The following is a 21,363-nucleotide window of genomic DNA, read 5'->3' on the forward strand; positions in this document are numbered from 1 at the left end:
GGCTTAATTATCTTTATATAGTAGTTTTTCAAATTATCATCATATGAAAAGATCTGAAAATAAACCTGCATGGAGTTAGGTTCAGATTTCTCTGTATTTTTTATTTAGCATTTGCAAATGAATATTCGATATACCATGCTGTCTCTGTGTGTCTGTCTCTTTTTCTTGCTTGCTTTTGTTCTCTTTATGTCAATTTAGAAAAAAAAATTAGTAAATTTTGTATTTGGTGGAAATACATATTTCATATTTTTGGCAGCTGAGGAGTACTGCACAATATAAATTAAGATACACAGTGAATTTTTCACAACTTCATTAAACTATTTTTCTTGCCTATGCTTAAGGACATTTTATTGGTATTTATTCTGCATGAAGCTCTGATACTTAAAATTTACTCTATAAATTTGGTGTACTACTTGAAAAAAGTACCCAACTGTCAGTCCATTCCAAGAGTGAAGAAGGCAGATCCAGCTGGTCCAGAGGAGAGGAGGTCTAGTTGGTGCATAAAAAATTCATGTCAGCATTTCGACACTGCATTCTTTTGGGGTATCTGTTATCACTGAATAGGAAACTGTTTCAAATTGACAGGCAGACAGAATGTTGTGCTGAATGTGTAAATTGGAATTATCACATCTAGCAGTTCCCTTCACCAGGTGCCGGCTTGGAGCTCCGTTCTGCGCTAATGTCGAGAGAGTGCCAGGAATAGTTCTATTTGCTAATTATCCCTCATCTTTTCCAATGTCTAGTTTTTTTAGTAAACAGCTTGCCCAGGTGTTTTCAGGAATGCCGAGCAGGACAGTGCAAGACTGCAGGTGCTTATGTGGCAAGAAGATGCCATACAGAACACTGAAAACATCTATATCCATCTGTGTAAAAAGGATTATTGCTTTCAAGGGTTTTATTCTCTAATGTACTGAAAACAATAGTTGTCAGTATTTTGTTGGCCCTGAGATACTGTGAGAGCAAAAATGTGGGGGTTAGTGTTTTTAAGAACGCTAGAACATTTAATTAGGCTTTACTTTGAGCCTTTTAAAAAAATTTTATGATCTGCAACCTGTGTGGATACACAGTGAGGTTTTCAAAGATTATAAACAATGAGGGCAAATGTAATATTAAACAAGGAATATTAAAGATGAGGTTTTTGTTTTTTTAGGCTTTTTGATCTTAGTTTACTACTACATGATGTCATTGTGGGTTTTTTTCTCTTTTTTTCAGAAAATTCTTGTGCAGTATAGTACTATGATGTTTAAAACCAAAATTTAGAATTTTTTATGCTTTATGAATTTATATCACAAGTTGTTTAAGTACTGCTCAAATTAATGTGTGCTTGAAGCATTTATAATAGTGTTACTTTTTTTGAAATTTAACAATTTGAATCACAAAATTATCCTTTAATTAATTCTGTTAATTGTGTTTTCTTGGAAGTCATAAACATTCTTCTTAAAGCGTTTGTTATCTGTCTTTTGCCTATCCGGTGGGCATTGAATTTTCTTAATAAATTTTGCATTGGAGATTGCTTTTTTATTTTCTTCTTTTCTAATCATTTCTCATTATGGTAAAATAATGAAGTGCTAAATACTCTAAGTATGAAGATTTTGTGAAGTTTCCTCTAGTTTGCCTAGGACTGTGAAAGTTGTCGTGGCATTTTGACAGCCGGGCACATTGCAGTGATACTGCTGAACACTTCATAGGATTTCTCTTGTCAGCTTTGATTTAGGATTAGACATTATTGTCTTTTGTATTGACTTGGTCTCTGTTTCCTTTCATCGACATATCCTGTAGTGAAAATACATTCATACCAGAGTTTCCCATGGGAGTGAGGAAGGGTATATATATATATATATATAGAGAGAGAGAGAGAGAGAGAGAGAGAGAGAGAGAGAGAGAGAGAGAGGCGGCAAGTTTTGGTGTGAAGTCCATTGGTTCAGATTCTGACTCTTACTTACCAGCTATGTGAATTTGTGCAAATTATTTAACTTGAGCCTGCATTTTCTTATTTTTATAAAATTGGGAAAATCCCTACTTTTCAGACTGTTGACGCTTAGAAATGAGATGTTTAAAAAAATCATTTATTTGTCAGTAATTATTGAACACCTGGCAAGTGCTAGGACTGTGCTGTGTGCTAGGCATGGCTTTTGCGTTTAATGGACTGAACAATAATTATAGTACGTTACAACATCTATGAGGGAACTAGAGAGAGGTGCACAGGGAGCACACCCAGCTGAAACTGAGTATGTTAAGAAACATTTTCTGGCAAGATACTTGAATGAGTAAGAACTGGGCAGCTCAAGAAGAACGAGGCATTCCAGGAGAGGGACTAGAATGTAAGATCATTGCCGCTAAAAACTGTAGGGAACTGTGGGTGGTCAGTGCATGTGCAAGGTGGGGGGAGGGTGGTATAAGACAAGTCCTATAAAAGAGTTTAGGATTCTGTCATGTTGGTATCAGGATAATTACTGAATAATTTCAAAGGTGATTATAAATTTTTATTCTGGAAGTATTTATTTGGGTTAGATGGAGCTCACTGTTGAAGGCAGAGAAAGAAAATGTTGAACCAGTTCCTGTGGGCCAGGCAGTTAACATAGACAAGTGAAGCATGCAGAGTATAAAGAAATAAAACAAAACTAGAAAAATGCATGCTTGTCTAAAGTGGACAGATGTTACTTAGCTCCAGGTGATTATTTTGTCATTTTTTTATGTTTTGTCAATGTGAAGATGTTGTCAGTTGATCTGATTATGTTTTCCCCAATAGAAGTCAGAAATTGATTTTTTTTTAAGATTTCATTTTTTTAAGCAATCTCTGTATCCAACCTGGGGCTCGAACCTGTGACCCTGCTATCAAAATTCGCAGCTATTCTGACTGAGCCATCCAGGCACCCCAGAAATTGATTTTGAATGATGTATCTCCACAGTGTGAAACATTGGAAACTAATTCAAAACACAAATTCAAACATGGTGGGGGGGGGTGGCAAATGGAATATACCTGTGAGTAGGGATCATCCTGTTACCTGCCCTTTATACCTTCTTTCTTAACTAGGACATTTACAGCAGTCTAGGTGAGAAAGAATGAGAGACTGGGAAAAAATTGCAGTGAGATACGATAAAAAGGTGAACTGATGGTGATTTATTCAGGTTTATTGGTGGTAAGGAAGTGGCACTAATGGATGTTTGGGCATAAAATAAACTGGACTCTCCCAGAGATTCAGGGGGATTCATCCTGCCTGGTTTGCCCTGTGGAGGTTGAAAGAGGCAAGGAAACTGGTCATATCCAGCACAGATCCAAGATGTCTGGAGCAGCAGGGGTGTGGGGGACTCTGTTTACGTGTCCTAGGTTCCCTTTGCATCTGTTTGCTGTGCTCCCAGATCTCAGGATACTCCCTGGCTTTTTTCCCCTCTCTACTCTTTTCCTGATCTTTCTTCCCTTTGCATTGATTGCCCACGGTTTCTTCCCCCTCACAGTTTGATCTAAGGATGACTTTAGCGTACTCCACCCAGCCTTGTTCTATCTTGACAGCTTCAGCTCTTTGTCTTAATTCTGGAATTGCCCAAGTTTCCTAATTCAGATTCCTGAGACAGAGAGAAACTCATGGACCTCATTCCTTTTGTACCAAGTCAGATCATGCATTGCTGTCGGGATCGCAGACTGACTGCCCCTGCGTTGAGGAACCAAGTCTTTTTCAATCAGCTGTGTCTGGTTGCTGGTAGGATCTCATAGTCGGCTTGGCTTCGCCTTCTCAGCAGTGCATATAAGCAGAGCATTTTTAGTTAGAATGAACTGAGTGCCTGCAGAAATGGCAGCTAGTATTCAGATGTAGTGAGTGATGAATGTGGGGAGTCACAGTGGATCATGAATTCACTAAGATGAGAAAATATAAAGAGAAAAGTGGATTTGATTGGTAATGTGTGTGGTCAGTTTAATGAAGTTTCTACCATTAAAAACATAATAATAGTAAGCTCAGACTTAGATAAATGTGCAAGTGGGGCATACATACAGAATTAAAAACATATTATTAGAGCTTTAATATTTCATGATTTATAATAAGCATATAATATGAAGCTTGCCTTAATCACTAAATAGTAAATATGAGTAAAGTTTGGAAAACATTTATTGTAGGTGTACAGAAACAGCTAGTTTTTAATTTCTCTAATTTGTACTTTTCATTTAAACCTAAAACAATGGCTGCCCTTTGGATCCTACTAGATATCAAACACTGTACTAGATTCTTTCTCTTCATTGTCCTGGATAATGCTATGAATGGCTCTATGAGGTTTGTATTATTTTCTCAATTTTGTACCTGAGGAAACTTATGCACAGGTAGGTGAGTTAGGCAGCATCAAATCAACAATAAATGCAGAGTTGAGATTAATTTGTCCACAGGACTGTCTGACACGACATTCTTTATGATTTTTAATTTGTGTAATAATGAAAATCCACTTGCATTTTCAGTTTTGGAATGTTTCTAGATGCATATAGTGTGGTGTCTATGATTTAGCTATTCGTAATTTCAGCAATGCCTATGTGTAAAAAGGAAATGACTTTTGAAAGGTTCATTGATGTACGTGCACTCTTCACATTCAGGCTAGGTCTGTTTGATGCCAGACAGCCTATTGAGAAAGTGGGAGATGTAGGCATTCAACATATGCTTTTTGTCTCTGGTGCCAGACATCGTACTTAGCTTCATTTTTTAACTGCGTTGACTACATATTTTGGCATTGTGTCGACACATCAGTGGAAAAGCCTCTATCAGCCCACAGATGGTTCCTTTCGGTGGCAGTTCTCTCGAATTCACTATCCATTGACAGCTTCTATGCAGAGAGGGTTCTGTTCCTAATCAATACATACACAGTTGAAAGATTATATTGTGATTTGAATGTGCCACTATATTTTAAATTTGTGGGATCTTGGTATATAACAGTATTTAAATAAGTAATTGAGTAAGTGAATGCAATTTTTAAAACCCATTTTGTGACCTTTTAGAGAAAGTATTTTAGGCCGTATACCATCGATACAACCATCACCTCTTAGAAGAATTATTTTTGTGCTTATGTAGCAATTAATCTTCACTCTCAGTACTGTCATTTAAATCTCTCTTATTATATTGATATTTTGAGAAGTGGCCTTTAAAAACGTATGGGAATGGTGAAACATTTTATCTCAAATTGGAAATTAAAATTGGTGGTTAGTTTGCAATAGGGAAATAAGGAAACATAATTGAGCCATTGAGCTAACGGTACTCTATGCCTTGACTCTGTTTATTCAGAGTCATTTGTTCTTTCATTCAGCAAATGATGTATTTATTCAGTTTTTACTATGTGCAGCTTTTTCTGTGTGTGTGTGTGATGTGAAGAACTGAAACCAAGAAGAATGAACATCATTTTACCAATACCCATAAACTTTCTCTTAAGGCAAGAACAAATGTATTATGAAAATGTTTAGAGCTAAGACTTAATACCATATATTCCTAATCTTTGCTGTCTTTTGAAGCATGACATGTTCTCACATTTTTAGAGATTCAGCTTGAATTAGAGCAGGGTCAGTATTTTAGTTAGCATTCTTATTTCTTATATTATAAGAATTGGGGATGATTACTTAGATTGGGTGTTGGCCCCCTTTAAAAATGATAGCAAATGTACAAAGACCTGAAGAAAAATCATTTACAGAACTTAAAAAGCACATGAACTGAACTGTAGACACATTTAACATCCTCCCTCTCCCATGTAATAGAGAGTAAGCATGCTGTTTGTTATTTAGAGTGCTTACTTTCTATTGGATATGGCTTATTTTCAGCTTGCTATATAGTTTTTATTTTAACGTGCCATGGGGTTTATAGTCATAATGTGCATCATCATTCATTTTTCCAACATTGGAAAATGTTGATTGAATAGTTTTGCTGTGCACACCTCTATGAAGTTAATTGTGCAGAATTCAAGTAACTATGAACATTCAGATTTTAATAATAATTATGTGGGAAGGATTGAGAAGATACAACCAATAAAAGTTGAAAATAACACAGTTTAAGACAGGAAGTAAATTATAATGACTGAGTTTTACAGTATTTTAATAACTTGAGCATCACATAATTTTAAAATTTTTGCCACTTTAATTCTGATATGATTGTGTATAAATGTTCTTTAATTTTTATGAAAAATTGTGTTGTTTAAATCATTTGTGTCAATTCAGCAGTATTTCATCTCTGTTGTGTAGTATACGTTTTAAATGTTTATTTATTTATTTTGAGAGAAAGAGAAATAGAGAGCTAGCAGGGGAGGAGCAGACAGAGAGAGGAAGACAGAAAATCCCAAACAGGGCTCTGCTATCAGCCCAGTGCCGACTTGGGGCTCAAACTCAAGAACTGTGAGATCATGACATGAGCCGAAATCAAGTCTGACACTCAACTAACTGAGCCATCCAGGTGCCCCTGTGTAGTATTTTTAAATGTTTCATTCTTCAACCTCTACATGATTTGAAATTCTCTTAAACAAAAATGACCAAAAACCAATTTAAATATTATTTTAAATATTATTTGATAAATGCTCATTTGTGTGTGTGTGTGTGTGTGTGTGTTGGTCATCTGAACTGTATGTAATATTGTGTGAGGCTTTAAAAAATATATAGTAAAATATTTTAATGACTTTATTAGCAAATTTAAACATCATAAAAAATTAGAAAGAAAAAAGGATTTGAAATCCTAATATCAAGAAACTAATGTTTTCTTGGAACATCTCTCAGTGAATTTTTTAAAATTAAACAAAAACCTCGTTTTTATATATTTAAAAAACAAATAATATGTTCCTACCTTAGACATTTTTTTAGTGTACATTAACATGTTAAGTGTATAATATCTAGCAAATTTTATAACCACATATTATATGGTTTCAGTTACTTAGGTTTGTGTTAGCTGGAAAAACGTCCCATGGTAACATGATACAAGAAAGGCTTTGGGGAAAAAAATTTTCTAGGAATCCACAATTTCGGTTCTTGGTCTAACTTGGAGTCTAGTTAGTTCATTTTTCTGGACCAAATTTCCTAATATCAGAAGTTAACAAATTAAATTGGGAGGAGGCAGGCCAGTAGCTATGCTGACTATAATCTTTGAAATAAAGTTAAGTCTACTACAGCAACATACTTTTTAACTTTAAAAATGTGCTTGCCTTTAGTATACTTTTTAATTCATTAACATTTGTGATTTTGTTGCATAATACCACTTCTGCCGTGTGACAGGTGGTGGTTCTTAAGCATACAGCTATCTTCCTTGTGGCCTCATTTTCATTACATAGCCTTGTTTATTTTAGACCATGTGCACACCTCACTGACATTTCAGTAGGATGATAAAGTATTTTACCATAGTTCCTTTTGCAAAGATTTTAATGTTTTCAGTAATATTAAGCCGGTTAAGAAACTTATCTACCACTTGATAAGAGGTGTTAGAATGTCATGGTGAGGTGTTACTATGCACTGTTGACCAGAGAAATAGAAATGTTATTGATTTATATTTTATGTATTTATTTTATTTTATATTTTATCGATTCTGTCAGTATCACTTGAAAAATGCCTTTTAACAGTTGTTATTGTTCTTTGTCAACAAACCCAAGAATGTGTTTGATTTAGACTTTGAACATTTTCTGTTACATGGTATTTTTCATAAAAGAATGAAGACCTAGTATTTTTGTCTTACACTTAACGTCTGTTTATGTACAGTTTTGTCATTATTGGTATAGCAGAAGGCAGCTTGTGAACAAAGAAATCCTGCATTTATCCTGGATTGTTATTTCACCTGCCGAAGTTAAATCTCACAAAATTTGCAAATTGAGAGAAATTTAGTAATGTGTACTTATTATACCAGGTTATCAAGGAATTTAAAAAAAGGGGGAGGCTATAGTGGATGAGAGAGAAAAAACTTCAAGTTTTGAAAAGTTGATATTTTTTAGAATAGATTAACCATGTTTTTACATTATCCCTGTTGGTAATGCACCAAAAAACCCCAAAAAACAAAAACCATCAACTGACCCATAATGAGCCAACCCCTTTAGCAACTCTTGCTTCCCTTTTATTTACTCATTTTTAAACTTTGTTTTAGGCACCCAGTAGCTTCTGTCAGCTTTTTTTTTAATTTTCTTCTGGGCTTCACTACTCCTCTCTGACAGCCTCTAGGTAACTATTCTTTTCAAGTAATAAATAGATCTTGATTGAAAAGTAGTTTTACTTAGGTTTATTTGAACTTTAGGAGGGCAGGGATCATGTCTTTTGCCGGTATGATTCCCGGACCTCAGGAAAGTGCAAGGCACAACAGATATTTTTTAAATGAAATAAATATTTGGTGAATGAGTGAATGAACGAATGAATGAATTTCCAGGTAGATGACTATATTAACAGAACATGAGTCAGCCTTTTTTGTTTTTTCTTTTTCTTTTTCATTTTCTTTTTCTTCTCATTTTTTTTTTGGACTGGATTCACCTTTTATAAACTCTAGAGAAAGAATATCAATTTTTCATAGCACTTTTATTCTTTGATCAAGTAAGTATACCTATCACTTTAACAACTACTGATGTCTCCACACAACCAGGACAGTGTATGACAAGGAGATTCTAAGTAAATATTTGTTGGAGGAATGAATAAATGAACGATCCCTTCTCTATTCACAGTATTGCAAAAAAAGAAAAACAAAAACAAAAAAGGGACAGACCTTGTTGTGGGGGGAAAATTTCCATGAAACCAAATAATATAAAAATGATGTTTGTAAGTACTCAGTCACACACACCACACACACACACACACACACAGCAAACACTGGAAGGCTGGAAATACGATTTTTAGTATCATGTTTGTACTTTCTCATAGATAATATTCTGTACAGATTTTTATGAAGAGAAGGGGCTTCCATTTTATGGGAGTTTAACAGAGCAATTAATTTAGGTGATTTGTTTGTGATCAGCAGTTGGAGATAGCTGGTGTCAGAACAAGAATTAGAAATTGGTTGGTGTGATTCCCAGGCTGTTGATCTTTGCCCTGCAGTAGGGTTGCTTCCTTTATGGTTTTAGGCCCTGTTCATTTGAACTGAGGATGGATAGCTCATGTCAATCTACATATTGTATTGCAAGCTTCTGAAGTATCCAAACCACAGTAACCATTGGATGTGACTTGGTAGTTGCTTGGTCATAGTATTTTCCTTTTGCCTCCTAAGTATTGCTTTATGCCCCAGGAGCCTGGGCTTTTAAATGATAGTCCCCGAAAGACTCTTCCCCTAGAAAGTGAGAGAATCATCTACAACCATGTTTGACCATGTTTTTCCTCCAGTCTTGCCACCCTCTCCCCACAAGAATGTGCCAGTTAGCCCTAAACAACAGTGGCTCTCTCCAATGATGATTCCTAAGTTGCTCAGAGTGGATTGTAGTGAGCAGATGGAAAGATAGCAGATTGGGTGGGGTGGGGGGATTTCAGTCTCTTGCTGTTATTTACATTTGATTTAGTGTAAAATGAGATTTAATTGTTCATATTAGAGCCAATTAACGGGGAAACCCAAGAAACCTGGTATGGCGTATTGAGAGCCTGCTGTAGGATGAAGAAGAGTATGTTTTCTCACACAGTAAGATTGGTGGCTGAGTTATATACATTGTATATAAAATAAATAATGAAGTTGTCAGAAAAGATTAGAAGTTAATACATTTGACCCAAACTTATTAAATTATGTGTCACAAGTATTAAATTACCTCCAGACTTGTGTAGTTCCTTAAACTGGGAATTAAATTGATCTGAATAGCAGTAGATATTTTATTTTTAAAGTATTTATAGAAACAGTGATAGAAAGTAATTGTAATTTTCTGATATAAGTAGCGATCTATTGTCGAGGAAGAGCTAAAAATGCCGGAATTAAATTTTTCTTCATTAGACATAACTAAAACTGAAAATTTACATTTTCAGCATTTCAGGTCTTTTAATTTTATATTTAGTATGCACTTACTAACTGCAAGTATGGGTCAACGATGATATGGCAATAGTCATAAACATTCCAAAATACTAAGTTGTCACATATATTTCATGGCTTAATTCCATATATTCTTCTAAAAATAAGGTCCTCAGTGTGAGTTTCAAAACTATCAAGTATGAAGATTTTGTTGTATGCAAAATTAATTGACAAATGGTGTGTCTGAAGGCAGCATATCTCTTGGCAAATGTGTACATATTTAGTCAGGACCTCCTTTTGATTTGGAAGAAATTGAGTGTGTTTCCCATAGCACTGAGACATTGTATAGAAAAAATCTTTTTCCTTTTTCTCCAAATAGCAGTCATTGACATAGGTACCATATTGCACAAGAGAATGAATCAGCAAATGGCTTAACAAGATTAAAATTATGTGTATATATTGGGGCATCTGGGTGGCTCAGTCAGTTAAGCCTCTGGCTCTTGACTTCGGCTCAGGTCATGATTTCACAGTTTGTGGGTTTGAGTCCCGCATTGGGCTCTGCACTGGCAGTGCGGAGCCTGCTTGGGATTCTGTCTGTCTCTCCCTCTCTCTCTGCCCCTTCCCACCGTGTGTGCTCTGTCTCTCTCTCAAAATAAATAAACTTAAAAAAAGTTTCAAAAAAAATTATATACATTAAATGATTACTACATGGTTTCTATGTAATTTGTCAGCCTCATTTGCATTTTTTAATATGAAAGTTTCAGTTACTCTAAATATACAGTGAAGTAAAATTAGATTTTCTCGTCTTCTTGGATTTGATTGTCCATTTTACTTTATTTCTAAAGCTTGTGAAAACTCCCATATACTGCTTTGCAGGTGGTAGATTCCTTCATATGTGTTAGCATCTCTACCCTTTTTCTGTATTTACTATTTTCTCTAAACAAACAGGCTAAACTATTTTAAAGGGATAATTAAGCTAACATGCTCCATTGTATTTCAGTGTTCCATATGTTTTCCAAAACTGTAACCTCATTTTTTCCAAAATTTAATTTAGTTTTAATTGGTAGACAAATCCAGTTTTGAAGCACTGGCCAACATTGTTTTCGGTTACTTGCATGCCGTCTTTCACTTCTGACTTACTAGCTAAATAAGATATTGAAATATTAAGAGCTGGTGAGCAAGCCATATCTGATTCCTTAATTAGACTTTACTGATACAAAGATAAATGTGAAGTATTAAAACTGGAAACATTTTAGTAGCGTTACTACATTGTAGCTATCGGGTTTTTATCACTTTTATTTGGGGATATGGAATATTCACATGGTATCTTACTTACTTGATTATAATTTCTTCAACTTTCCCTACTTTCTTCCAATATGAAGAGATCACTTTCCTCTGAGCACCACAGATTAAGAGCTACCTGTTCTAGCAAGTAATCTCTAATTCTTCCTAGTTTCTTATATTTCCTCAAATGTGGGATTGGTAGTTTTCGCTACTAGTTTCAAGCCAGTAGTTTGTTTCTTCTAAGAAACACCCATGGAAGTGAAGTGACCTTTATAAAGTAACCTTTGTTGTGTGCCCCACAGAGAGTACTGAGAACAGAACTCCAGGGAGACAGTTCATCACCCTAAAGGGAGGGAGAAAGGTTTACATCACAACTTTCCATGAAAACTTAATTATTTTAAGGGGCATTGAAAATTTTGCTCAAAATAATTTTATTTAAAATGTTCTGTATAGATTGTGAAATTCAAAAAGAAACAATTGGTATTTGTTTAAAATTCAGAAAGCTAAAAGTGATACCACTTTTGGAATAAGGAAAGAACATTATTTACTGGGCATTTTTTTTTTTTGCCAAAGATTTTTTTATGCTAATGGTCATAAATAGTGGATCTTATTCTCTAGACTAAGTAGGTTAGGAAAAAAAGGGCCTAAAAATATTTTGATAATTAGTGCCCAAGATCACATAGTTTCTAAGTTAGTATACCTGGAGTCAGATCCAGACTTTGATCCAGAGTCCGTGTCCTTACAGTTAAGGCATTCTGAGCTTAGAGGAAGAGGGAAGAAATGTTAACATTTCATACCCTTGTCGTCCTTCTGTTTCTGGAACATGCCAGGCTTTTTCTTATGCCTGGAACTCATTCCTCGGCTTGTCACATCACTGATTTTTTTTCTCATCCTTTAGGTCTTGGCTCTAATTAATGTCAAACCCAGAGAGGGTTTTCATAACAATCTTATGGAAAGCACCTCCCAAATTACATCATCCTATTTATTTTCTTGTTTAACAGTTGTAGTATCTGTAAATACTTTCATTTGTGTGTCTCTTCCACTGTAAGTTCTATGAAGACAGGGACCTGTCATTTTCCCTTTTGTTTCTTCAAGTTTTATCTCACATGACAGTACTTGGCACATATTAGCATATTTAGTAGTTATTGGTTCAGTGAACAAGTACAACTTTTTATGTATTTGGTTCCCTTTTAAATAGATAGAGATAAGCAAGTACTATTTCCTCAGATTTTTTAAAAGAAATAATTAAAATTGCATTTCAGTTTTAATTGTTAGTTGTTACTGTGGTAGTCAAAAGTTATTTGAAAGAAATAAGTTATATGTAAATTTCCATGAAAATTACTAGAAATCCCTATTGAAACTGTGCTTTCCCAGTATAAGACATTTTGTAAGCTTGCATTTATTTCCCACACAAGATCCTTTTCTGCAGGCATATTTTAATTATTGAGTTATTAACTTGATTGTATATCTTACACAAAAGAAAGTAATCTTTCACTGATATTTGAGATTTATGTTTCAGTTTTTGCATGAAATAGATACTGTCAAGACCTTGTGTTTAGCATCAGAATCTTACACAAGTCTTAACAAACAGTAACCAAAAGTGAGCTCAAAATACAGAATCCTAAGTGGTAGGTAAATGCTTTCATCGCTAGAATATAAATTGCTATCTTTGGTTACAAAAAGAATTTAACATTGGGGCACCTGGGTGGCTCTGTCGGTTAAGCGTCCGACTTCGGCTCGGGTCATGATCTCGTGGTTTGTGGGTTCCCGCCCCACGTCGGGTTCTGTGCTGACAGCTCAGAGCTTGGAGCCTGCTTCGGATTCTGTGTCTCCTTCTCTGTCTGTTCCTCCCCTGCTCACTCTCTGTCTTTCTCTCAAAAATAAATAAAGATTAAAAAAAATTAAAAACAAACGAAAAGAATTTAACATCTATGTTATATAGCATAGTGATTACTTTTTAAACTATGGAGAGCAGGGAAAAAAACTCCACTAATTTAAGTAGTTTTTCTTAAGTAAAGTAGGAATGATTCCTTTCTAGTCCAATTAATTAGACAGGATAGAGGGGAGAAAATTAACTTGGTAAAGAATTTCTAGTGATATTCTAGTAGCCACTTGATTCTGCTATAAAAGTTACGGTATTTTCATATCTCAAAGTTCTTATGCATCTTACTTGATTTTGGCAGTAAGCTACTATTACGATTTGTGTTTGTTGACTACTGCCATCTCAGTGTTTTGAAATGCCTACTTTCCAAAAATAACAAAACATAGTTTGGATATGATAGTGTTTTGTGATACTAGTGGACAAGGTAGTGTTGTTGCTAAGCCCTATGGGAAGAGGGGAGTGCTGTGTAGAGTGGCTATAAAAACAAAGCAGACTGCTTCCCTGGAGTGTTCTGACTTCTTTTGTTATGTGCACATGGGCCTGTGCCATGTAGCTCTTTTTAGATATGATTCAGAAAGTCAGAGAGTAGGAGGTAGTCTGCTGATCTACAAGGGAGAAAACAAAATTGAGGCTGGTGAGTGCGTTTTGTATTTAATTCTCTACTTGAAAGTAACTAGTTAAATAATGTGTAAAACAATATTTGATTAGGTGACTGAGTTTTGTATTTAATTCTGTACTTGAAAGTAACTAGTTAAATAACGTGTAAAACAATATTTGATTATCTACAGATAAATTCTTATCCACAGACATTAGAAAAAAAGCCATGCTCTTACACTGCTTCTTCTTACTTGGGATTGCTAATAAATTAAGTACTTAAATGAAATACAGTTATAAAGGAAAACCAAATACTTAATTGCAGAGTCAAGAATAAGTAATATTTTAAAAACTTTTAATTCCTATGATATTTGCACTTCATTTGAGTATCAGGAATTAACTTATGCATCTGTGAGGAACTTAGACTGTATTTCATTGTCTGTTCTATTTTTGATTGTTCTTTTTATGTTCTGTGACAACTCTACCTTCTAGAGTTATGGTGAGATATAGGCTTCAGTGGCTCTTAAAATTTTGGAGCTTGTAGACTCCCTGGAGAATCTGATAAAAGCTAGGCAATAACTCCCAGGTACATATGAAGGTTCATACAGACACCAAGTCTTACACCCTTAGGATCTATTTAATTATAAACCTCCACTTTGGATAGATCGTGTGTGTGTGTGTGTGTGTGAGTGTGTGAGTGAGTGTGTGATATACAAATTTTGCTGATTTTTTTTTTCACTTTAAGGGTTTTTTTCATAATATCCATCTTTGCCATTGCTGTATCCCAGACGCTGGTGATACTGTTGAAGAAAAAACAGACAAGGTTTAACTTACATTTAGTTAAAATCTGGGGGAGACATGCATTAACTAAATAAATTATAAATGGGGGGTTCTAAAATGATGGTTTCTTGGTGTAGTGGCCACATTCATCCTTTCCGCCCCCAATTCCCCATTCTTTCTCCATTTATTCTCCACAGGTCAGCAAAAGTGAGCTCTGTAAAATATAAATTGGGTCACTTTCTATTCCTATTAAAAACTCTTTGGTGGTCTCAATTGGTGTAAACCCCAAGTGATCTAACTTAGGATTTTCTCTCCAGCTTTCCATGGAATCACACTTGGATAGGCTCCCTTGCCTTCAGGCTTACTAGTCTTATTTTAGTTCCTGTAAACATCTGAAGGTCTTTACACCTGTAGCTTCTTTGCCCAGAATTATTTTCCTCTCCCCAACTCACAATTACTTCTTTTATCCTTTTTAGATTAAAATTTGCATGTTCTTGTCTTAGACAAAACCTGCCCAATCAAAACATCCTCTTCTCCCACAACTTCCAGACATACAGCACTTTAATTCCTTACCTATTTCTTTATTAGTACCTACTATGGCATGAATGTGTGTGTTGATTTTACATTTTGTGGGGAGAGGTGGGCACCTATTATTTGCACTAATTTTGGCTCCATGTAGCTGGTAATCCTATCTTTGTTTTAGCCAGCTCCTTGCATAGTGTATGCTGTCATCCTTCAATAAATAAAAAGAAGAGTTGGAGTGTAGGTCCAAATACTTGACCAAATTAGGGGAGTCAAGTTATTCTTGTGTGGAGAACTGAAAGGTGCTTGTACATTTGACTAATTGAAGTAAAATGTAGTGTCTGAGCTCAGAGATCTTGTGTTCAAACCAGGTGGGACCCTGTGGCCTATGTTTAGGAATTTCATCTTTATATTAAGAGCTGATAGTAACCAGGAGCTTGGCCTGATGAGATTGATTGAGTTTGAAAGGTCACAGTTGCTATGAGGAGAAAGGATTGTGAAGTGGGGAGAGAGGAACTAAAACATATGGCAGGGAGATTTGAAAAGATGTTGTGACAACATTGGAATCAAAGATCAGCAGGTGGCTTATCTTGCTAAAAGTAGAAACATGGTGGGGGGCGGGGTGCCAGGGTGGCTCATTCGGTGAAGTGTCTGACTGTTGACTTCAGCTCAGGTCGTGATCTCACAGTTTGTGGGTTCATGGGTTCGAGCCCCACATTGGGCTCTGTGCTGATGGAATGGACCCTACTTGGGATTCTGTCTCTCCCTCTCTGCCCCTCCTCTGCTCTTTCTCTCTCTCTCTCAAAATAAATAAATAAACTTTAAAATAAAAGTAGAGACAAAGGGAAATGTATTAGAAGGATACATTAAAATCAGCCAGACTTGGAGATGTCTGGTGTCATGGACGACTCCTGGGTTTCTGGATGGTATAACCAGCTATTGACCAAGAAAAGGAACATATTTTGTCCAGTTACAGTTACAAATACATTTCTTGTTTTTTTTTCGCCAGTCTCTTTTTGTCTTTCATTTTCATCTTCCAAGTGTTTTCCACTGTTTTCAAAGGCTATAGGCATAGAAAAATTGGCCACCCTTGTTATTAACAATAGATCACTGTGTATAATGACTTCCAACCATGCTAAATGTACTTGAGTTAACATATAAAAATATTAGAATAGAAAATTACTGGGGCTCCTGGTGGCGCAGTTGGTTAAACATCCAACTTCAGCTCAGGTCATGATCTCACGGTCCGTGGGTTCAGGCCCCCCGTTGGGCTCTGTGCTGACAGCTCAGAGCCTGGAGCCTGTTTGGGATTCTATGTCTCCCTCTCTTTCTGCCCCTTCCCCGGCCCTCAAAAATAAGTAAACATTAAAAAAATAAATAAAAGAAAATTACTATAAAACTATATAGGTATATTTTGAATAACTATTCTCTTAATAATTTACAAGGAAGTATAATTTCTCACTGATGTGTAGAGAAGAATGATGAATGTCAGTCAAATTGATCATCAAAGCCATTGACTTATTAAAAGTTTATGAAATGTAAAATATAATTGGTGACTTCTTAAAATTGGATAAGATACATTAAATGTTCAGATCATACTATCTGTTCATTTAGGTTGACATGTTAGCCTTTTTTATTTAAGGGAGATTTAAATGCAGTCTTCATGAGGTCAGATTTAATTTTGAATTCTTTTGTATTTACTTATTTAGTGTTTATATCTCCATGTGACATTTGTTAGTCATTTGAGCTGCATTGTCAAATATAATGGCTACATATCTTGAAAAGTGTAGTGTTACACCATGTCAAAGCTGAACAAGGAGGAAATGCACATTTTCCTGTATGAAGCAACAATAAAAAATTAGTAACACTCGTTATGAGAGTTATATGAAATTAGAGACTTGGCTTGTGCCACAAAATTATTCAGAGTGAATTTCATACACATTGGGTATCTGCGCCTAAAACTTTTTATACATATTCATGAGTTTTTATAAAAGAAGAATAAAATGTGGTGAATTTATTAAAAATACATTTTTTGATAACCTAACATTTAGTGAAGCTTATGACTTGTATAAAACTTTTTTAAAGTTCTAATTATCTAAATTAGAATAGATCCTTAGATCTTATTAGTACATCTACTCAGTCTAAAAACAAGGAATAACCAGTGTTTTTTTTTATTTGTATTTGAGATGCTCTCTAGTCCTAATGAAAGCATTTTTACATTTATTTGCAGGCAGAATGTTATGAAATGATGAAGGCTCTGATTTTTATCAGTGTTATACTGTCAGAAATTGTTTCTATTTGTACTTAATTCATTTCCATGTTAGCATAGTTAAAATAACCAAAAGCATATATTTTTAAGTTTTTCATTTTTCTGCTCATGAATATTTTTACATTTATGTTGGTTGGTACTTACTTATATAAAACTACTTTTTAAAACGCTTTGTTCCATTTTACCTAAAGTTATTACCTAGTGAAAGCATTGGTAAATGATAATCTTTTCTGCCTCTTTTGGAGACAATATTTTTATTGTCTTGTTCTGAAATGTATAACATAAATATAAATGACTATGTTATTGGTTGAAAATGAAAAATAAAACTGTACGTTTCTTTTAAAGTTTATTTATTTTTTGAGAGAGAGAGAGAAAGAGCATGAGCCAGGGAGGGGTAGAGAGAGAGCATCCCAAAGTAAGCGCCATACCATCATCATGGAACCTGATGTGGAGCTTGAACTCGTGAACTTTGAGATCATGACCTGAGCCAAAATCAAGAGCTGGGCGCTTAACTGACTGAGTTACCTGGGTGCCTCTAACACTTTACTTTTCAAGTCTTAATATTAGTGTTTTAATAAATCTTACTTCATTTATCATATTTTAAGTATTAATTTGTCACTAGACACTGATAGCCAGAGAGATTAAAATTACTTAGAGATTAAATTTAGCATTTTTTTAAAAAGATGAATATGTAGATTGGTTTGTTCCGTACCTATTCTGTAATCTCAAGGAAATGCACGAGGCCACAGTAGTCATGAAAAACAGAATTAAGTCCGGCCATAACATTCTGAGTTGTGAGTTTTCATGGATATGCAAAGTTCCTTAGAAGTCTTGACTTTAGTCTGAGAAACTACAAGTAGAATCATCGCCCCTACCTCAAAGGATTCTTAACCAATTTTTATAATATGTGGTTTAAATCTTCCATGTTTTTATTGTGAAGGCACTTGTAATGTTCATGATTTGAATGTTCTCTGTAACCTTTTTGTGTTGACATACTCTTCTCACAAAGACTTATTTATTCACCCTCTTAAGTATAGGAGCTGAGTGACTTTTGTGTTTCAGTGTTTTTTTGTTTTCCACTTTTTAAAAAAAAATTTATTTATTTTGAGAGAGCGAGCAGGGGAAGGGCAGAATGAGAGAATCCCAATCTAAGAGTGCAGAGCCCGACGTGGGGTTAGAACTCACAAACTGTGAGGTCACGATCTGAACTCAAACCAAGAGTCGGATGCTTATCCCACTGAGCCACCCAGGGGCCCCTTGACTTTTATGTTTCAGTCTGGCTCTTCTAATACTCATGTCAGATTAAGTAGAAGGCGACATATGTCCTTAGAAATTAGAGAATTTTGTACATTTATTTCTGAAAAATCATTGCCAGTAGATGACACAAAGACATTTTTATAGGGATGCCTGGGTGGCTCAGTTGGTTAAGTGTCCTACTTCGACTTGGGTCCTCAAGGCTTGTGAGTTAGAGCCCCGCATTAGGCTCTGCTCTCAGCATGGAGCCTGTTTCAAATCCTCTGTCTCCCTCTCTCTCTGCCCCTTCCGCACTCATTCTCTCTCTCTCTTTCTCTCGCTCTTTCAAAAATAAACATTTGGAAAAAAGATATTTTTATGAACATCTATGTAGACATACTCTGTTTATCTTAGGGCTAGCACATAGCCAATATAATCATGATTTTCCTATTGTGATAGTGTTAAAATTTTTTTTTAATGTTTATTTATTTTTGAGAGAGACGGCGTGAGTTAGGGGATGGGGAGAGAGAGAGAGAGAAACACAGAATCCAAAACAGGCTCCAGCTCAGAGCTGTGTGCACAGAGTCTGATGTGAGGCTCGAACTCCTGAACCACGAGATCATGACATCAGCCGAAGTCGGAGAGTTAACCAATTGAGCCACCCAGGCACTCCTAAAAATGTTTTCTAATGTTCGTCAGTAAAAAGGAATGCTGATGGGGCACCGAAGCATGCCTGGCTCAGGTCATGATCTCACTGTTTCTGAGTTCAAGCCCCGAGTCATGCTCTGTGCTGACAACTCAGAGCCTGGAGCCTGCTTCAGACTCTGTGTCTCCCTCTCTCTCTGCTCCTTCCCCACTCATGCTCTGTCTCTGTCTCTCAAAAATAAACATTAAAAATTTTTTTAAAAAGGAATGCTGGCAAGTCTATAGAGTGCAAAAATAAACAAAATAAAATAAGACTATCAGAAACACTTATAGTTTCTTACTAGATCATTTTGTCAGCTCTGTTAGCTTAAATGCTTCACTCTTTGGAGAACATGCAGGATTAAAATGAGCAAATTTATGGTATGAAGCCAGAATGTGGAATGTAGATTAAAATAAGAACAAACTAAGTACTATGTTTATTCTGTATTACTGAATCTTGTAGAGAAAATGATGAAGTTAAAGCTCAAGTTTATTTTTAATTCAGGGTCTTGACTGAAATGTAAAGGCATTTTAAGCCACCTACCTATTTCAAAGATGGTATGGATAGACCACCTGCTGTTAACATGCTGTAAGGAAAATGGAGGGATGTAAATGAGTTTTGGTGATTTGCCTGCCTCTGAATATAAATGAAGCTGAAAATCTTCAGTCCTATGCTCTTAATAGTGAACTACTAGAGTGTTCAAATCTTTGTGCAAGAGTGAAGGCTGTTATAAGGGATTAACATTAGCTTCTTTTAATTTTTTTTTATTATGTGAATACTTTTTAACACTGGATAACCAAATATAATTCAGTTGTAATACTTTTAACATGTCTTTAAATGCGGTATTTTGTGAAGGTGCTTTGACATATCCTGACTAAAATGTAGGAAAACCCATTTTATTTTAATTCCATAAATGATACATCAGAGTAATGGCTGACAATGGGAGAAAACGGAGTAGCCTTTACAAGGTATACAAAGTCAGCCTGGCTAAGGTAAGTCAAATTATTTTTAGAATTCAGATGCCTTCCACATGAGACAAGACTGATAAAATTTTCTGAGTATATTAGATGGCAAGAGCCTGGAGATTTTTTGAAAACTTGGATGGTATATTCTGTGAACAGATTTGTAATGTTTGAGTAGAGAATGAGGGAACTTGACATCATCACATGATTCTTCATTTTCCCCCAATGTGTAAATAACCTCTTACCAGTGAACACATCCAAAGTGCTGGTGTTGCTGGAAAGAATTTCAGCTTTGTTTGCGTTGATAAAGTTTACTGTATGCTCACATTTCTTCTGATGGTTGTATATTAAAATGAGAAAAATGTACAAAACCGTCTAATTTTAGATGCAGGTAAAAAGGTGGAATAGTGAGAAATTGTATTTGTGCATAATTAAGTCTAGATTTCTGTGTGACATTTATGTGGCTTTATCCTAAGAATGCATAAAGAGTTTCCTAGATCTTTTCCCACTCATAAACTTTCAGAACCACAAAATCATGATTCATTTTGGATGAGTGTCTGCTCCAGCATGCCCTCTTTATGCTCATCCATGGCTTGGAAAACTTGCCGTCCCACTTTTTCTGCCTGCCTCTCTTTAGAAACAACTTAATTGCATGAGATTGTCATAATGTAGCTTTAAGCCCTTCTGAAGATCATAGGTCAAGCTGCAAATTAAAGGTGAGCCTTGCTTTATAGTGTCAATTATACCTTTTGGATCACCGGTGGAATATTGATCAAACATTTTAGTAATAAGTTTCAGTCTAGATTAATTTATATATTGTGTAAAGTTCATTAAAAGTAACAATCAATATGGAATGAAATTGTGAAACTTTTGATCTTGAAGGTCCCTGCCTTCCTTATTTACTACCCTTAATGGAATTAGTCATAAATGAAATTTTTACTGAAATTTAAAATAAAAGAACTGTAGGATTATAGCATCAAGTTTTCCAAAAGTGTTCCTGCAGTTGCTGCTTTCCAGATCTTGAACTCATTGTAAAACAGCAGACGAGCAACATCTGAGTATTTATTCATATGTGCTTGTAAATATTATTTTGTAATTAAGTCTGCCTTTTATACCACTGTCATGTAAACTTAAAGGAAAGAGGATTTATGGCAAAGTCATTTGCTTTTGTGATAAAGCTCTTTGGTTTTTGAAATTAGGAAAAATGTTTGATTTGCTCAATGAGCAAAAAACTTTTTTTGTACAAGTCTTGA

At 35.2% G+C, this 21,363-nt stretch overlaps 1 protein-coding gene across 25 annotated transcripts in view; it reads left to right on the top strand.

The window, feature by feature from the left end:
* Positions 1-21,363, top strand: part of ADGRL2 (adhesion G protein-coupled receptor L2) — a 619,307-nt gene that overhangs the window by 483,179 nt on the left and 114,765 nt on the right. For 2 of the 25 annotated variants that reach the window (XM_053214313.1, XM_053214314.1), the window contains exon 1: positions 11,771-13,699. The exons of 18 other annotated variants lie outside the window; for them this stretch is intronic. In XM_053214313.1, coding sequence (XP_053070288.1) covers positions 13,459-13,699 — 241 coding nt within the window. In that variant the 5' untranslated portion in view covers positions 11,771-13,458. Of the gene's footprint in view, positions 1-11,770; positions 13,700-21,363 lie in introns of those variants that run through there. 5 more of the 25 variants (XM_053214311.1, XM_053214303.1, XM_053214316.1 and 2 more) reach the window with 4 other exon arrangements.

This window comes from Acinonyx jubatus, chromosome C1 (genome assembly GCF_027475565.1).
Source record: "Acinonyx jubatus isolate Ajub_Pintada_27869175 chromosome C1, VMU_Ajub_asm_v1.0, whole genome shotgun sequence".
Lineage (NCBI taxonomy): Eukaryota > Metazoa > Chordata > Mammalia > Carnivora > Felidae > Acinonyx > Acinonyx jubatus.